An 18670-nucleotide genomic window follows, 5' to 3' on the forward strand; every position below is an offset into this window, starting at 1 on the left:
ATTTAGCGCAAAGCCAAACAACGGAAAAGTAAGAGGAGACTCATTTACCTGTGATTTTTCTGGCTGTCTGTGGCCCTAAGTAACGGACATCCTGAGGGATTATCTGGGCAAGTACTGTATACATGAGAAGCACAGTAAATTAATCCATAATTAAAGCATGCATAACCAAAAACAGCAGCCTGGTTCTCTCTCTGCTACCACAAAAGTTTGTGTGAAGTTCTACCATTGAGTCCAAGGTCTACCTAGGAGGTCCTTCTCCCATGAAGCCACAAACTCCCGCTGAGGCCAACAGGAGCAGAAGAGAGGTCTGCACTGATTAACTCCCTGCAGGCCGGATGCTGCCCCCACTGGACTTAACGACAGACTCCCATTGATTTCAGTGGACACTGGACCAGGCCTGGGTCCCCCTGGACAAAGCTACATTTCAGGCTGTCAGACCCACAATCCTAACCCAGTCCCCCTTTCGCTCTGTGTCCACAGACTCCTACACTTCAACTCCCCCTTCCCATTCCCCAAGCGGCTGCATTGACGAAGCTAAACGTACGGATTGTCTGTAGGTATATTTATACGTAAATACAAAACCGTCTCGCCATGCGACAGCGCATAGGAACATTTACAATGATTTCCAGCTCTGGCTCGATCAAGTGAACGTTAAATACAAAACCAAAAAGGTTGTAAAAATAAGAATGTACACATTCAGAGAGCTTATTACAGTATAAAGTTACTGAGGTCTGCTCAGCTGCCAGCCTCACCTCTCTGGGAGGGGAAGGAGGGGCGTGATGGTCAGATCTCCCAGCAGCACTTGGGAGGACTGGGGTTGCGCAGTCTGTGCGTTGAATGGCAGGCCGGGCACCGCCTGGGCAGTAAGGAAGGGGTAAGCAGCTGCTCCAGGTTTTTGGCTTCTATACCTTAAGGTGGTCTTGGCTTGGCACTCGGCAGCCGCAGCTCATCCTGATGATGTCTGCCTGGCAGAGATAGGCGGGAGGGGGACTCCCTGGAAAAGCACAGCTTCTAGCGCAGAAGTAAATTAGCCCCATCAATTGGAGTTCAGACTTCCTTGGTAAAGCCCAATTACTCTGACAGCACTTCACAGCCCTCTGCCCTGCAGCACTTCGTACCTACTGCTACCCATCGCTGCCCCCTAGTGAGCAGGTGAGTCATCTCCAGCCTGGGAAGGAAGGGTCCTCTCATCACAGTGAAGGTCTGCAACTCCTCACTCAAGGGAAAAGATCAGCCCCAGGACCCCTCCTCCAAATAAAAGACAGGTGAGACAGTGTAACCCCTGCACGCCACCCCTGGCACGGGGATGTAGCATGCGCTCTGATCTAGCTGGGCTGAGCGCAGCTTCTCCACACCACTCCGATCCAACAGGAATGTATCAGCGCAATACGCGCCGTGGTCCGTACACCGCCAGGCATGTATACTAGCGAGCGTGCGTCTTCTACAGCTGCAGCAGAGGAGTGAAAAGAAAAAAAACAAACAAAACAGAGCCAGTAACATCACAGCGCCATTAACAAGGCAAGGCTATAACTCGCCACTGGAGAGATCACAGCAGTGAGACAACATTACAACACTGAGCCCCAGGAGCAGCCAGACCCAGGTGCGTGTATATATGTATCTATATAATACTTATGTAGGCTAGACCTGAACAAATGGAGTATATATTATATACACACATACATACAGACAGACAGACACACACACCTCGTGGCAGGTAAGACTGACGTATGTGCCTTTTCTAAGCCCAAGGCTAGGCTGGTACTGGAAATGGATATTTCTTTAAGTCAAGTCCTCCAGGTGGATTTCAGGTGGTCCCACAAAAACGAAATCATATTGAGGGAGCAGATCCTCTTCCCACTTATCTCTAGTTACCCCTGGCAAGTGGCAGCCACAATTTGGTTTGAATAAGGCACAGTTCAACAGCAGGTGCGAATAGTTAAGACCACGAGCCGCTAGTCAGTGGCTACTAGCTGCGATTCATCAGAACCAGCTAGCCAAGGAAAGGTTGGAGCCCTACGACAAAGGAGTTTGGTTACTGAAGGCTCTGCTGAATCCGGACTGGTCGTGAGGAAGGTGGGCTGGTCGTGACTGACAGGAGAGCCAGTCCCTGCCATCGGGATGGGTTGCGTCCCCATTAGCTCTTCTCCTGGCCTGCCCGTGTGGGAGTGGAGGGCAGCAGGCCCTCTCTCTGCACATGCTCAATGATGGCCGTGTAACAGAAATAGTACTGCTCGGGGGTCTGGATGCTGAAGGCTCTCTGCGTTCTCATCCGCATCACCGTCTGGTACACGTTCAGCGTGCCCATGTCCTGCAGCTGGGAGAGGCAGATGTCCAGCGCGCAGAAGGTACCTGAGGGATGGGACAAACAGGCAGTCCATCAAAACACTGCCTCTGCAGCAGCCCCACCCCACAGAAATGCCTGACAATCCTGCTCCCCGCTGCCACTCGTAGACTCCCAGTTACCGTCCTAACGAATCCTAAAATCTCAGCTACCCTTGGGGAACTTCCTGTCCTAATGCCACAGATTAACACTGAATTCTTGCAAGGGGGAGGAATTCCATCCCTGACGGACATGCAGGGATTTAAGGCTCCAAGTGTGCGTGTCCTTGTCAACGTGCCCAGGCGGATCCCACAGAAAGGAGTTCCCGTGTGAGTCTCCCATGAAGGACCAGCCCAGTGAAGAGCAATCTACCATGTCAAAGAGCCGCTCTCGGGATCCCAGCTCTCAGGCTGAAGGTACATGGCTCCCCCCGTGAAGGGACTAAGGACTGCCTGAACCGGAAACAAATCGCAGCCAGCCCTCAGTGTGTAAAAAGCCCCATGGGGTACAGAGCTGGAATTGGAAAGTACTGGGGGAGGGTGACAGTCTCCGTGGCTTCACAGTGGGTCCGGAGAGCATCCCATGGGGGAAAAAATACAGTAAGCAGAAAGAGGAGCTATTTTCCTCCGAACTACGGCGCCTCCTAGGGGTTCACTAGGAGTGACACCAGCAGAGTTTCACTCTGTTCTCTCGGTCTCCTATTTACAGGGGCTCCCCCAGCAGCCTGCTCTGTGGAGTTGGAGAGAATTACCTGTCCTGCCAATGCCAGCGCTGCAATGGACCACCATAGGCGGCCCTCCTGCGTGACCTTTGAAGCGAGGCCCCAGGGCACTGGCCGCCAACCTCTGCTGCTGCTTGACCGCCCCCAGGAAGTCGATCAGAGTGGCAGCTGAAGAAGGAACGCCGTAATCCGGCCAACTCAAGTACTGGAAATGGGACACCAGTCGCCTCTCTCTGTGCTGTGTGCAAAAGCCCCACCGTCAGTGCTTTTCACTTCCATTCCACTCCCCTGCTCCCGTCCCCCCGGGAGCGCCCCTTTCCTCCCCATGTACAGCGTGGGACTCCAGGCATTCCCTCTCTTCTTCCTGGAGCAGCTGCACACCAGCCATTGCAAGCCCTGCAGCATGGGCCTTCCCTCACCCGCCCATCCCCTTCTGTGTCCCCGCCCCTTCCTTCTGTCACATCACCTGCATACAGCATTCCCAAGGGTCCCGTCTCCCAACCGGGGATCAACAGGCTGCCATCAATGCCAAACAACCCAGATGCAACCTCTCTCCAAGCCAGCAGAGTTCATCAGCACAGTGGGGTCCTGGGGCAGCTCCCGAGCCCAGCTGGCCCACATCACAGTGCTGCTGAGACACCATGCTCCACCCCGCGTCTCTCCCTTCCGCAGAGATGGCCGTACCCCTCTCCCCGTGCAGCTGAGATTCACTGGCATAGACCATCCCGCCTCCACAGGCAGCCGAGCGGACGGCAGCTGGGGCTCACCCACGCTGCCTGCTCCTCCATAGGCACCAGTGAGGATGGCATCCTCCTTCCCCCATGGAGCCTAGTCCTCTGGCCCCTTTCTGGAGAGGTTCCTTGCAGCGAGGGGCGGGGGATTACCTCAGTGTTATAGATCTCCAGAAGGGTTTTCTTGTAATGGTTCAGGTTCTCCACCCCAAGGTTGGTGACAGTGAGGGATCCGTAGCACACCTGGAAGTCTTTCTCCAATGGCCAGTACTGGCCACACTTCCTCCGGCCTCCCTCCTCAAGCCTGTAACATACGAGGGGTGGGGAGAAGGGTAGGTTCTTCATCGCCTCCTCCCTGAAGCAGATCGGGGAGGTCGTTCCATCCCGGCCAGGCCACCTACCAACCTGCAGGGCAGCTGGGTCACAGACGTCCTGACGGGCTTGCACCTGCCCTGACCCTACACTCAGACCCTGCTTGGTAACGGGACAGGAGGGAAATGGGGGACAGAGTCCTCCCGTGCAGGAGGGGTGAAGGATGAGGCGAGCCAAGCACCTTAGAAACAATTGCCCTGACAGCATCCCCCAAATACTGGGCGGACACATGTCAGACTGGTAAACACTGCAATGAGACAAACTTAATCCATCGTTACAGGGGCCATTTTGGGGGTGTCTGTCAATCTGATAGGTCATTTCAACATACACCACGACTCTAAGGTTGGGGGTCACAACCATTCTTCCTTTCTTGCCTTTTCATTAAAAATAAATAAATAAATAAGCTTTTCAGCCATAATGGTTGTAGAGAGAACCTTGTAAACCTGATCAAAGCGTAATTGGATGCAGTGAGCCCTGCCTGACTGGGCGGTTAACAACAGTTCAGGGGCTCTCAACAGGGGTGGTGGACACCAGCAAGCATCAGGGGTTGCAGTCATCCTGCCCTTCCAGGTACGGAAAAAATGGAGACCCACTGATGTAAGCTATTCCCCAGAATGCTAAAATCAAACTCCACACTTAAAATAATGATAATGCTTTGCACATCTTCAGTGTGTTTCACAAACATTAAGAGACTCAAAACTCCATGGAGGCTGATATTAATAGACTGATTTTACATATGGGGAAACTGAGGCGGGAGATTAAGTCACCTGACCAAGGTCACAGAAGGAACAGGCTTCAGAAATGGGAAACAGGATCCCAAAGTACTATACAAACACACTCTCTCTCTCTCTCTCTCTATATATATATACATACACACACACAGTAAATATATATATAGTGTGTGTATGTATATATATAAAATTTGTATGGCACTTTGTATATGTATATACACACATATGGTACATCCACACCCCTACACATATACACATGAACTTTTCATATACATATATACATGTATAAATTATGGCCACCAACAACCAAAATGCAGCCACTTCTTGGGCAGAATGTGGCAGATGCTTTAACAGTGCACAACACCACTACAAATGTTTAGGGCAGTAAGTGAAGAAAGCAGCAAGCTATGCCATATCCTGTGCTGTATGCTGAAGTCACAGGACGTGAGACTTAAGGAAACAAAAAGTGGTTATCCAAACCGGACTTCAGCCTGCACCATGGCACTAACTCTCATTCTGTGAAAAGGGACATAGGATCTTGAACGTCCCCAAGTGGCCAGGACCTCTCATCCAAGAGGCTGAGTGGGTCTCTGCTCTCTGCGCACACACACTCACCTGGTTGTCATGACAATCACCAGAACGTTTTGCTCCCACACCATGCGCCAGAAGTCACAATACGTGTTTTCCAGAGGTCCTGATGTGACAGACCACACATGAGAAAGGTCATAGGTGTTGGACACATCAATTCTCATCCAGCATCTCAGTGAACATGGGGATACACAAATTACACCTCCCGCTGGATTGCTCAAGCCAATCCCCTCTGGCCACACCCTCAGGAACAACCCAAGAAGAGGGTAGCACCTGGACCATGGGTGTATGGCAAATCAGCACCTAGCAATGACAACAGACCATCTAGGGCTGCCTCATCAAATCATGTGGATCGCTGAGATGCTACATGGAGCTTCTAAGAGTATTAGTAAATGCACATATGGTAGCGCCTGTTTTTCACTGCCCAGCACTGCAGTGTGATTATTAATGGTTGGGGTTAGTTCTCTTCTCCTCCCAGCCACATTACAGTTGCTGTCACTGGTACCAGAGCCAGCACACACGGCTAGAGAACATGGCTAGAGTAGGAAGATATTGAGGAGAGACGACCCACTGTAAAACACTACACCCATTCCTCCTGAAGACCAAACACGATACAGGCCAAGTGCTTAAAATGGCCGACAAATTTCTAGCCGGCTATGTCTGCCACAGATTTGCACCCCATTTTTCTGGCCCCACTTAGCTGCCGACCATGTCTCAATTGCATGCCACCAGCCCCAGGGAGGTTTGTGAAGAGCAACGTGGTGACGTGAAAAGCTTTTGGGTAGGGCTGGAGGAAAAGTTGTGAATTTGCTGTCGGCCCCAGACCCTGTGGTGGTTTTGTGTAAAAGCTGAGAAAGGTGTTAACAACAAAACAACAGCTGAGCCTTCTGTGGTACAACGCTGCCTCAGGGCTGGGCTGGCCCCTGTAAATGAGGCAGGTCCAGGGCCCCTGTGACAGAGCAGTACTCCCAATTGGCCAATTAAGAGGGTGGGGCAGCACCTGGAGGCTAGAAAAGATCAGGGAGAGACCCAGAGAGTCAGTCAGGAAAGGCCAGGAGACTGGAAGGGATCTCTAGGGACAACTGCCGAACACTCTCTGCAGGCACTCCTTGGGAAGAGGGAGGAATTGGCTAGGGGCTTGTCTACACTACGCAGCTTTTAGCCACAAGGCTGTCAACACAGCCTTGTCGCTAAAAGTCAGCGTGTGTGAACGCTCTCTGTCGGTATTTTGTCAGCACTTTTGCCGACAAAATACTTCCAGCCCCACACACTGCCACTTGCATCTGCAAAACTTTTGTCTTTTGCGGGGGGGACTTTTTTAAGTACCCGTGAAAGACAAAAGTTTTGTCAACAAGGTCACAGTGCAGACAAGCCCGAGACTGTAAGTTTGGGAGAAGGCTGAAGAGCAGCAAGATGGGTTTGTTAGCTGGCTAGGGCCAAAGAAGGCTGAAGGCAGGAAGAGCAGCAGAGGACATTACCTGCTGACATCTCCAGGGTTGGAGAGCTGGACCCAGAGGAACCATGAGAGGGCTTGTGGTAGTGAGGGATGCTCCCAGGAGAGAGGCTGTGGGGAAGCTGGCAACAGAGGGGTTGCACTCCAGCTGGAAGGGCTGGGTAGGCTGGCTTGCTACAAGGACAGGAGAGGGCTGCGCTGGATATCCAGGGCATGGGGAGGGACACCAAGGCTGCGCTGGAGAGCCAGGGTGTGGCAAGAGATGCTGGGGCTGTATATTGCATGTACTGTCTGGACCATGCTGGGGAATTCTGGACTATGGTTGTGGGACTTGTTATGGGACTTTTGTAATGAATTAATCCCACCAGAGCGTTTGGATTGTTTCGAGGGACTCTGAAAGGGGAAACTGAGGCAGAGTCATCTGTCAAGCCATGGCCTGCTGCAAAATAGGAGGGTCCGGGGGGGGGGGGGGGGGGGCTGCTCCACAACAGACAGCATCTCTGCTGCCACATGCACACCAGGCACATTGTGAGCTCAAAGGGATTTGACAGGGGAGCTTTATGCTGCTACGCCACTATTCAGTTGGAAATATTGACGGGGATTTTGTTTGTCTTGTAGAAGACCATGTGGTCATCTTGAAACACTTTTTTGGGGAGCAACAGGGATGTAGGTACGAGAGAGAGCTCTGTAACTAGGCAATGGCACTGGAGTAATTTGATACATACTTTGGCAGCAAATAACTTGGGTTTTTTGTTGTTGTTTTGTTTGTTTAAAGTTTGACCACATGGCTGGACATGGACAAATCAAATACAACCAGCCAGTCTGTCCCATCCCTGCTCTGCCCTGACTAGTGGCTCAAATGCTCCCCAGAGGAGTAACGGGGGAGGTTTCTGCAAGATGATTTACCAGGACTGCTCCATTCCCTGAGACCCCCGGGCACATGAGAGTTATACGAGCTCTGGCAAAAGGGGCCTTGGATCATTCCTTAAATGCAGGCAGATGCTCTGCAAGCCCCAGCACAGCGAGACGGATGCTTCCATCGCATGGCAGGTCCCTGATTCGAAAGGAACCAACGTATGTGGTGCCAAGTGCCATAGAGATGGAGGCTGTGATTGTTCCTGGGAGACGGCATCTGCCTTAGCCAGGACGCTCATTTCCAAACAGACACGCAGTACTGGGTGAGACCGTCGGCTGCCGTACGCTCATACGGCTGAGGGGAGAGGGAAGCTATGTTTCAAGTAAGACGCCATTCCCTGCCAGCAGGGCCCACGGATAGTTGGCCTGATTTTCCCATGGACTTGAATGGGTGTCAGCACCTTTGAAATATCCACCTCAAACGGTATGTCTGTGCTGCGAGTGGGAGGCACAGCTGCAGCACGCGCAGCCGTGCCCGCACTACCTTGGATGCTGCTAGCTCGCTAAAAATAGCAGTGAAGTGGCAGTGGCACGGGCTAGCTGCCCGAGTACAATCCCGCCTTGTACCCTCGGTACCTGCTCAGGTGGCCAGCCCACGCAGCTGCAGCTAACCTGCCGTTTTTAGGGTTTAGCCCGGGTACATCCACACGTGTTGCACTAGTGCCTCTGGATTGCCTGTGGTCACACCCCCTCTCTGCCAAACTTCTCGCTCCCCCACCCCCCCAAAATCCCTGCTCTCCCTTCTCAATGGGCATTGGCTTAGCTTCTTCCCTGGCCCTCTGGGCTTTGTGCCAGCCTGCAGGGAGGGATATCTGGTGTCCCCGGCCAGTGCTGCTCTCCACTCTGCAGGAAGCAGTTCTGCAGCACTTTAGCTTTACACAGAGCTCTCCATACATTAACTAACCCTCACAGCACCAAGCTATTAGGGAAATAAGTAGGGCCCTAGCAAATTCACAGCTATGAAAAACACGTCACAGACCGTGAAATCTGGTCTCCCCCCTTGAAATCTGATCTTTTGTGTGCTTTTACCCTACGCTATACGGATTTCACAAGGGGAGACCAGAGTTTCTCAAATTGGGGGTCCTGGCACAAAAGGGAGTTGGGGGGGGGGTCACAAGGTTATTTTAGGAGGGTCCTGGTATTGCCACTCTTACTTCTGCGCTGCCTTCAGAACCGGGTGGCCAGAAAGCAGCAGCTGTTGGCCAGGCGCCCAGCTCTGAAGGCAGCGCCCCGCCAGCAGCAGCACAGAAGTAAGGGTGGCAATACCATACCATGCCACCCTTACTTCTGCGCTGCTGCTGGTAGCGGTGCTGCCTTCAGAGCTGAGCAGCTAGAGAGTGGCGACTGCTGGCCGGGAGCCCTGCTCTGAGAGCAGCGCCGCCACCAGCAGCAGCGCAGAAGTAAGGGAAGCAGTATTGCAACCCTCCCTACAATAATCTTGCAAACCCGTCCCCTCCCCCCCCCCAAACTCTACAATTACACCACCATGAAATTCCAGATTTAAATAGCTGAAATCATGAAATTTATCATTTTTTAAATCCTGTGACTGAAATTAAGGACTGTGAATTTTGTAGGGCCCGAGAAATAAGCATGCCGCCCTCCAGAAGGGGAACAAACCGGCCCAGAGAAGCGAAGTGACTTGTCTAACCTATTGCTTCACTTCCCAGACTTGTCCTGCACACAGCTGACGAATAGCCCACTGAAATCAATGAGAGTCTTTCCATGAACTCCAATGGGCTTTGGATCAAGCCCTCGCTGTACAGCTCCCCTCCCCACCCCTTTGAGTGAGCCCCTCCCACAAGCCGCCATGCTCTAGAGTTGCTTCTGACACCGCAGCTCCACCTGCTCCTTCCAGCCACTTTCCAGCCCATCCAGAGGCAAGATTCACTCTTTACAGGACTCTTACGAGCACAGACTGGATCGGTGCCGAGACTCCCCCCGCCAGCCATGTTGGCAGCATATGAACAGCGACATGCCAGCTCACTGCCCCGACACCGCCTACCGGTGGGCCCAGCGTCATGGCGTACTGACCCCATTCTAAGCAGAGTATGAGCTTACCTTGAGTACCAATGTAAGCATTCCTTTGCTTATAGCCATCCATGAAGCTGGCATTGATGTAGTCTGTCAGCTGGAGAAAGAAAGGTACACAAACCATTACCCTGCGGAGCATAACACCACAACATGCTGGAGGAGGAATGCCCAAGGGCAGGGGAAAGCTGTTAGTCAGCTGAGCAACAGAACGAGTCTGATGTACACAGGTTGGGACAGACAGAAGAGGACTGGGCACCATGCGTTACCAGATCCCTGATCCACATCTGGGGCATCTCCTGCAACCCAGCTTTCGTGCTGGGACAGAGCTCAGGTTTGCATCAGTTTTAAAACACTTTGACACTAGCCTATTTTAAAACAAAATCTGCCCATTGCACAGCCATGATGCTGCTTACAGCAACTACGCTAACACCCCTCAGGCCAGTTACACTTGGGGCAGCGGTGCCATGGGACCTGCAACCTGCTCCCACCAGGCTGGGTGGAGCTTAGGCTATTGCTATTTCCAAATACCCCTGACAAATAACCGGGGGAAGGACTGCAGGGAAAGAGGGGAGCCCAAATGCCCACAGAGACCAAATAGCAACGAAAAGCAGGGGAAGGGAGTGAATTGTGATGGAGCAAAACTCCAGACCTTCCAATCACCTGGAGGCGTCTTAAAGTAACAAACTCAGCAGGGAAGAGAAACTGTCAAGCTTGACCGGATTCAAATCAGAGCCCCTAAATAACCTCCCACGATGCCTTGCTGTCCATGCTGCCCAGGGACGCAGAGACGGGCTCTCTTCACTCCCTTCCTCTCATAGAAAGCACAGACATGCAGGAAACTTAAAGGAACAAAGATCCCTTTCTCTGCAAGGACCCGAGTTGGGGCCCTCAGGGTTCTGTGTTCCTCCCTCCTGGTGCAACTGAAAACTTGACATGCACCCCAAAGCGGTGCCCAGAGCTGCATCCCTCAGGGATTTAGGGGTTAATGTCATAATTGACCATTCTAGGAGAGGCGCCCCGAGACTCCAGCCTGGGCAGATGAACGAGGCAGGGGCTCACTCCAGCTATTTTCACCTGCATGCTCACGCAGCCGCAGTTACACCGAAGCCTCCCCGTGTGCTACGTTCAGGTTCAGAGCTCTCCAGGCTGAGCTATTTTTTTTAAATGAGAGCCACACTGCTGCCCCTTGAGCAGCCAGCCCGGAGCACCGTGCTTGGCTCCATGCTCCTCACATTCACACTGGCAGGAGGCATTTCTTGCCAGGGAGCACATGCGCTGAGAGTGACAACAGAGGATTGAAAGTGGCATTTGGGAGCTTCCAGCTAGCAGGGGCCGTAGCGGGAGATGCTGGCTGGCTGTTGGGGCTCGACGTCACACCCGGCAAATGAGTTCCCATCTCGCTTTCAGAGGAGAAGCTAATACTTAGAGCCAGACGCTCAGCAGGTGTAAGTCAGTGTAAGCTGACTGAAGTCAATGGAGCTAGGCAGATTTATTCCAGCTGAAGATCCAGCCCTGTTAAAGAGCTATGTTCTTCTGAGTGTTAAAGCAGGGTGGGACATGGGGTGCCCCTTTCCGGTCACCCCAGCACAGCCAGGGCCGCACAGGGTTCCCTTTGCCCAGCACTGCTAGGCACTGTCCAGGAGAATGCTCCACTACCGCAGTAACCGGTGCTGGTGTTTCCAACACAGGCCCATGCTGTTTAAGCGCAGGGCAATACACGACCAGCTGGGAGATGTGGGTTTGAGACTCTGATTCGAGGCACCACAGGCTGGCAGAGCGCGTAGAGGTGTCCCCCGACTCCGAGGGAGGTCTTTTCCTGCCAGCCACACCAGTCTGCGGGTTTCCCTACGTCCTGAATGCACAGTGTAGGAGACGGAGGGACCTGGCGAGGCGCGTAAGGCAGGACCCGAGGACATTCCTCAGAGGTGGGAGGGAGCGGTGAGAGGGGAGAGACTTGCCAGCCTCTCCTGGGGACCTAGCCTCAAAGCGCCTCAGGGTCCCACCCTCCAGAGCCTCTGCTCTCTCAGGGCTGGCTGCCCCAGGAGAGACCCTGCTGTGAAGGAGCAGGCACATGTGAAAGCCTGGAGCAGGTGGTGGGTTGGGTCTCTGGGTGGAGACAGGAGTCCCCAGCCAAAATAAACCCACGCTCACAGTCTTACGCAGTGCTTTCAGAACACCAGGCTAGGCACCGCTCTCACACTGCCCCAGCTGGCAAATCACTCACCCTAGCACACAGGCATGTCCAGCATGCGACTGCCACCCCAGGAAGGAGGGGGAGGGGCCGTCCGGATGGCGGAGAGTCAGCGCCCCAGGGAAAATGGCCTCTGCCTGCTTACCTCGGAGCGGCTGTACTGCTTGGTCAGCTTCACTCGAGTTTGGTCCAGGCACGGCACGTCCCCATAACGGTTCTTCTCCTGGTTATACGGAGCCCTGTGGGGCACAGAACAGGCAGGACAAGTGAGGAAGAGCGCGCGGACGGGAAGCAGTGACAGACTCTGTTCTAGTCACACCATGTGCTGGTGCCCGGGTTTGGGCTCTGCCGTCAATCAGACCCAGGGCTTTCCTTATCTAGGGAAAAGCCCGGCTAGCAGATTGTTATGGTCAAACTGACACCCAGTTCTCGTCTCTGGTAAGTTGGGCTGTGATGTTAGGAGGGTTGCTTTGTTCTCCCACCTGCTCTTGGACGGCACTGGTAAGTCAGCAATCCAATAATAAACCAGGCTGAACCTTCCCTGGCAGCTAGAGCGAAGGATCACCCGTCCCAATGCACCTGATGGTACCTGCAGCTGAACTGCAACCTTCTCAACTGGAGGCACTGCCTCCTTCCGGACGCTGCTTCGCCCAGCCACAAAGGAAGGGGCTGGTTTGGTGGCACTCTGCGTGCAGAGGCGCACTGCAGAACCAGGTTTGCTCTCCCACTGTGAGGCTAGTAAGACGTGGACACATGCACAGTAAACACGTCCTGGTCTTAGGAGTCCCTTTGTTAAACCTTATTGATGATTTCTAAACCATCCCTTTGCCCTCCATCTCCTGCTGCGGAGCCTGCCATGCAAGGAAAGAGACTCAGGTCAGACCCGCTGCATGGACTAGCCAGCCTGGGATGAAGAGAATGGAAGCAGATTCCCTATTGAAAGAGATGGATTGTTTCAAGCAAGCCCAGCTGTGGTTCTGATTTTGCAGATCCATTGGTGATCTATCCCTCCAACACCGACACCGCTATCACCATGCCTAACGGCTTTCCTAGCATACTTACAGGGAGCAGATGAAGGTCCCCGCAGGACTCCTGCGCCGGATGTCCTCGTACTCCTCATAGATTCCCCTCTTCTGCTTTCGGTTCACATGGTCCTTCAGTTGATGGACAGTCATGCACTTTGGTCCTGGAACATGCACTGAGCCATTATCTCGTGGGGAAACCAGCGGTACCAGGATCAGCTCATCCAACGGGTCTGGATGGCCATTCTGCTGGGGGAGGAACCCGCAGTTCCAGCTGAGAGGGTCCAGCTTGAGAGATCCCCCCAGGTATTCGGGGAGACATTCCCGGGGCAGGTGTTCCTTCAGCTCTGACATCTTCACCATCTGAACCTGGGGGAACAGAGCGAGATGGGATGGGGTGAAATGCACACTGAGCATGGACTTGACCCAGCCTGTACATGATGGGAGGAGAAAGGGGGGGCTTGCTTGAGACAGTGGACACCTAGAATGGGATGTATTCTGCTTGACTGGGGCTAAGAAGTGAATTGATCCACTTCCCTCTTGAAGCCATTACAAGGCCTGGAAAATTCCTCACAAAAAGGTCTTTGAGTAGCCCTTTCCCCTCCATTCTCTTGTTTAGAAATCTGTTCTTTTCAGTGAATGGAGCTGTTCTGACATACTCCAGTAGGGGGCGTCTGCCTTTCCTCTGCTGGAGCAGAACAGAGATCTGGTCTGTGAACGTCTGGATAGAAACAGCTCCCTTTCCGCGACTACAAGGCTGGATTTGTGACTACTGGGGAAAAGTCCACAGTTCAGGTGGATGCTTTTCATGTAAGTCTCCAGCTGTAATCAGGCAGAGTGGGGAGGACAGGTGCAATTCAAAGCCAAGCCATCATAGGATCTGGGAGCATTAAACTCCAAGGACATGGTTCCATCTGAAGTTATTTAAGGATACTGATGAGGTTGCCAGCTATACATCCTCTTTGGTTAAGAAATATTCACACGATGGTCATCGTTTTGCTAGTTATCTGAAAGAGAACCCCTTCAAGGCATGGACTTGGTCTACAGAGCGTGGCACACTCTGGGGCCATAGAAAGACTGTACACTCTGATTAAATTCCTTTCCTTGGAAATGCTGCCCAGTTTCAAAGTCTGAATATGATCTTTTGGTTGATGACTAAAAGGGAATTAAAAAAACTGTCCTTATTTTCCAAGAAGGAAGAAATGGTTTCAGACCCTAGATGGCTAACAGAACTCATGGGCCGCCCTAGAAATGGAATGTGAAGAAAGGATTGTTTTAAAAATTAATTTTATTTGCCAATACCCAAGGTCAGGCTTCTGAGTGAGATGATGGTGCCTCAATCCCTGCTTTGAAGCGAAAGCAGGAAGCTGCATTCCTTACATTTTGATGACAATATAAACACCCTAACCACTGGAAGGAATGCAAACCCCTGCTTTGCTTTACTACCTGTAGCTTCTGTGGTGCTAAGCGAAAAGGGAAAACCTAAGTCAGACAGCAGGTGGATGTGATACAATCCACTTTTGCAGGAAAAGCCCAGAAACCTGATCAAAGGACTTTGTAAATTAAAGCCCTTTTCATTTAGCCTGTTAGAGTATGATCTGCAATATGTTGAGTGGCCTAAACCCTGCCCAAAAAGTCAGGACTGGGCCTTTAATTTAAGGCTAGCTATGAGTTCTGGTAGACCCCAGACCAGCAAAACATGTACAGTTGAGTAGTTATGCTCATTTCAATGGCACTATTCATTTACTTAAAGTTATGCACATGTTTATGTGCTTTGCTGCATTGGGACCTAAATCAGATGGTGGGTTTTTTTTGTTTGTTTGTTTTTTACATACACCCTCCCACACATGTTAAAAAACAAACAAACAAACATTTAATTTCCCCTTTAAGCATCGATCCTTTACCACCTTTTCCCATTGTTGCTGACGCTGGCAGCTACACAATAAAGGACGAGATCAGGGGTGGGATTTCCAAAAGGGCTCAGCTTTGGCTTAAAGTTCTTCCTCTGTGTTTCTGTAGTGCCTAGCACAACGGGGCCCTGGATGGGACCAGGACTAACGGCCACAGTTATCATACACATTAACAATAACGAGAGAGTCCAACTGGAGATTCTCGGCCAAGTGCAGCCTCGGAAGCTTTGGCTGCACGAGAGCATGTCGCTGTGCCAGCAGGGTAACGGTGCGACCATTTGCACAGACACAAAAGCACTTTGGTGTGGACACACGCAGGCACAAGCGAGCTAACATTCTTGCAAGTTCAACAGTCGTTTTTGAGTGCTCAGGGCTAAGTCAACCCCGGGTGCGATGGACACAACCTTGCTGGCTTCAATGCAGCTGCTCCTGTTTGCACCCTTCGTGCATTTAGCCCTTAGCCTTATGCTTCTTTAGCAACACTGGGAGAAAGGTCCAGCTGCCATCACTGGAACGTGTCGGCCAGCGTGCTATGAAAAGGGCTGCACAAGAGGCTATGAGATCACCTATCTGTCACGCAACATCAGGCTTTGCCTCACAGTCTCCCTGCATGACGCCCTGTTTAAGGAGAATTTCCCCACGGCAGGGACTCTGATTCGGGGCTTTTTCCCATGTGCCAGCACCTCCTCAGCCCTGGCCCATGTTTTACTCACCCTTTCTCGGAGCTTCTCTTTCAGCAGGAGGCTGATGATGGAGTAGGGGACTCGGAACCACATCGGGGCACCCACAATAAACACCTTTTTGAGACGAGCTGGGAAGGCTCCCTGTGGATGGCACACGGATGCATTTTAAAACCTCAACCTCAACCCATGCCTTCTCTTTCCTGCCTTCCCCACTCACGGCCAGCAGGGGGAAGATACAGCACATGCCTGGAGAGAAATTAGGCAAAGGGCCCAACAGCAAGAGGCAATTTAACTAGAGGAAAGAAGAAGCTGCTTTGACTCTGCTCTTTAGGAAGTGACAGGAGTGGAGCCCAGAGGCCATGCTGATGAGCACATTAGAAATGCCTAGCTGTGTTAACACCCAATTGGAACTTTGGGATCTTTTTTTCCTTAAAGCTCAAGAGTTAATTCGTTCTGGAATATTTAACTTTTCTGTATATACATAAAATGCATTATGGTTACAGCTTAATTGTCTGTGCGCTTAAAGGGCAAGTCTTGTGGTAAAATTTCCCTGTGTAATGCTTCCTTATTTCTCTTATGTTTACTTTGGGCAATCAGTAATTGTCAGGATACTAAAAACAAACAAGTCAAAAAACCTTGGTTCTGTTTTAATTGAAACAGTTCCAGTCATTGCACCATGAAGCAGATACATTCTAATAGCAAACGCTTCACATTATATAGTACTTTCCAGGCCTGATCTAAGCTCACTCCAGTCAGTGGTAAGATTCCCACCAATTCCAGTGGGTTTCAGATCAGGCCCTACATGTCCAAAACATTTTACGGTCATTAACTAACTGATCCTTACAATACCCGCTTTGAGGTAAATGGGGGAACTACCGTTCTCCCCATTTTACAGATGGATAAACTGAGGTTGACTAACCCAAGGCCAAACAGTGCACCGATAGCAGAGCTGGGGCTAGAAATCAAATCTTGAGTCTTGTGCTCTACCCACTAGACAGCACTGCCTCTCGGTCTAGGTAGCTTTGGATAGCAAGCTAAGTAGAGCAGAGATATTAGTGTTTGAAAGAAGTCACTGCAGACATGGTGACTTCCCACAAGTACTCTCACCCTTTCCATTTATAGCACTGGCAACAGCTTTGACTCCTGCTACCATGAAGAATGGAGACAGCCATGTGTTCTGAACTCTCAGCGTCTAAGGGAAAGCGGGGTTCAGAGAGAGCTGCTTCACTCTGCAGTCTCTATCTAGGTACATATAGGGCCCTCTTCAGTGTCTTTAAAATGGATTTTATCCCCATGACACCTCGGTGAGGTAGCACAGCGCTACTGTACCCATTTCACAGAGGGAGAACTGCGGCACAGGACGGATTAAAGGATTCATCCAAGTTCACACAGGAAGTTTGTGTCCAAGAACGGAATCGAATCTAGGTCTCCCAAGTCCCATTCCAGTGCCCTATCCACTGCGCTATCCTTTCTACCCCCTACAGTAGGTTGCATAGTCTCAGAAAGATGCAGCGGGGAAAGCTTCCGTTCCCATCAGCTCTCCTCCACCCACCCCCATTTTCCTTTACCTTCAGCAGGTTGAGGATTTTCTTGCTCAGGTCCAGCTCGAAGTTGGTATAGTGGGAGCCCGCCATGTCGTAGATGAACACCAGGCCGTTTCTCTGCGTTTCAAAGCTGGGTAAATGGGGGAGACAGAAAGAATCACCTGTTGCAGGTGATGTGGAATCCTGGTGCACAGAGACGCACAAAACATGGATTCGTTTAACCCCTTAAGTACCACTTTTTTTTTTTTTTTTTTTGCAATAAGAGTTAAGCAGGATATTTACTTTGAACAACAGAGGCCAGACCCTCAGCTAATTGACATCACTGAGGTTCTGACCCCAGGTTTTTAGGAACAGAAAAATCATGGAACCTCAAATGGGGTATTTGCACTATCGATTCTCAGCGTAGGTGGCAATTTGGCAAACTCCTTGCTGAACTCACACTGACGTCCGTAGGACTCAACTGCATGCTTATGGTGTTTTGCTGTATCGGGTCCTTACTACAGGCAAGACACAGTAATCTAGCATTCAAAGTTAAGGAGAATAAAAACAAGATGGATGCTGGGCTATCAAGTGGTGTAATCCTCTCCCCTGTAAGCAGTTTGGAAATGGCTCTTTCAATGTAGCATTTCTACTACAGAAGCATCAGGTCCAAATGAATGGGGGAGCTGGCCCTGTTGCTTTAAACAGGATCTGGCCAGTAAAATAGTACAGAAATATACCACCTGCAATGCAGCAGTTCCAGATGTAAGGGGGCCAAATTGTGCCCACAAACTGCCTGTTATTTTCTGAACTGAAGCCCTAAGTGCCAGGTGCACATCAAAACAATCATTTGTCTAAACGTTGTGCAGTTAAGTGATCCATTGGGCAGATTAGAAAAGCCTGGGGCTGGTTTGTGCACTAGGAAACTGATCAAGGTGCCCACTGCTTGTTAATTACGCCTTGCTTGTAATTAACATATGCACCACCCTGTACAAACAGCTTCTTGCCTCTTGGTTCAAACAATCATTAGCTTCGGCAGTGAAAAAGAAAATCTGTAGCAGGTAAAAACCTTTTTTTCCCCTTTCATGCTGAAACCAAAATTCCTGTTCAACTGAAAACAGGGAGTTTGTAAACCAGGGATCAATGTGACCCCTTCTCTCTCGTTTTTGCAATGCATGAGACAGAGATGGGGAATCAGGATGCACATAGGCAGATATGGCTTCAGTTACGCATCTACTTGCGGCGCGAGACAATGCCTCTATCTGGGGCTCTCTGAGATCACGCTGGATGTTTCTGAAGTAGGGTGCACTGGCGAATCGGGCATAGCTAAGAACTTGGTTCATTAAGCAGAGTTCACAGTGTCCTCTCGAGGTTTTTAAACGTTTATTTCTGATTACTTCGTTCGCTTATTGTTGGACGTGTTTAGTTATTTCAAAACTGAAAATAAACTGAATGTGCAACATTGGCCTGCTAAGCAGG

At 51.1% G+C, this 18670-nt stretch overlaps 1 protein-coding gene across 2 annotated transcripts in view; it reads right to left on the reverse strand.

The window, feature by feature from the left end:
- Positions 1-493: 493 nt before the first annotated feature.
- The window catches only part of PTPN9 (protein tyrosine phosphatase non-receptor type 9), a 54926-nt gene continuing 36749 nt past the window's right edge, over positions 494-18670 (reverse strand). For both annotated transcript variants that reach the window (XM_024205395.2, XM_024205394.2), the window contains exons 5-13: positions 17237-17342; positions 15699-15809; positions 13116-13444; positions 12199-12292; positions 9890-9959; positions 5491-5569; positions 3926-4076; positions 3072-3279; positions 494-2349 (exon numbers count right to left, since the gene is read on the reverse strand). In XM_024205395.2, the coding sequence (XP_024061163.1) occupies positions 2135-2349; positions 3072-3279; positions 3926-4076; positions 5491-5569; positions 9890-9959; positions 12199-12292; positions 13116-13444; positions 15699-15809; positions 17237-17342 (1363 nt within the window). In that variant the 3' untranslated portion in view covers positions 494-2134. The remainder of the gene's footprint in view (positions 2350-3071; positions 3280-3925; positions 4077-5490; positions 5570-9889; positions 9960-12198; positions 12293-13115; positions 13445-15698; positions 15810-17236; positions 17343-18670) is intronic.

This window comes from Terrapene carolina, unplaced genomic scaffold (genome assembly GCF_002925995.2).
Source record: "Terrapene carolina triunguis isolate 2854851 unplaced genomic scaffold, T_m_triunguis-2.0 Scaffold67, whole genome shotgun sequence".
Classification (NCBI taxonomy): Eukaryota; Metazoa; Chordata; order Testudines; family Emydidae; genus Terrapene; species Terrapene triunguis.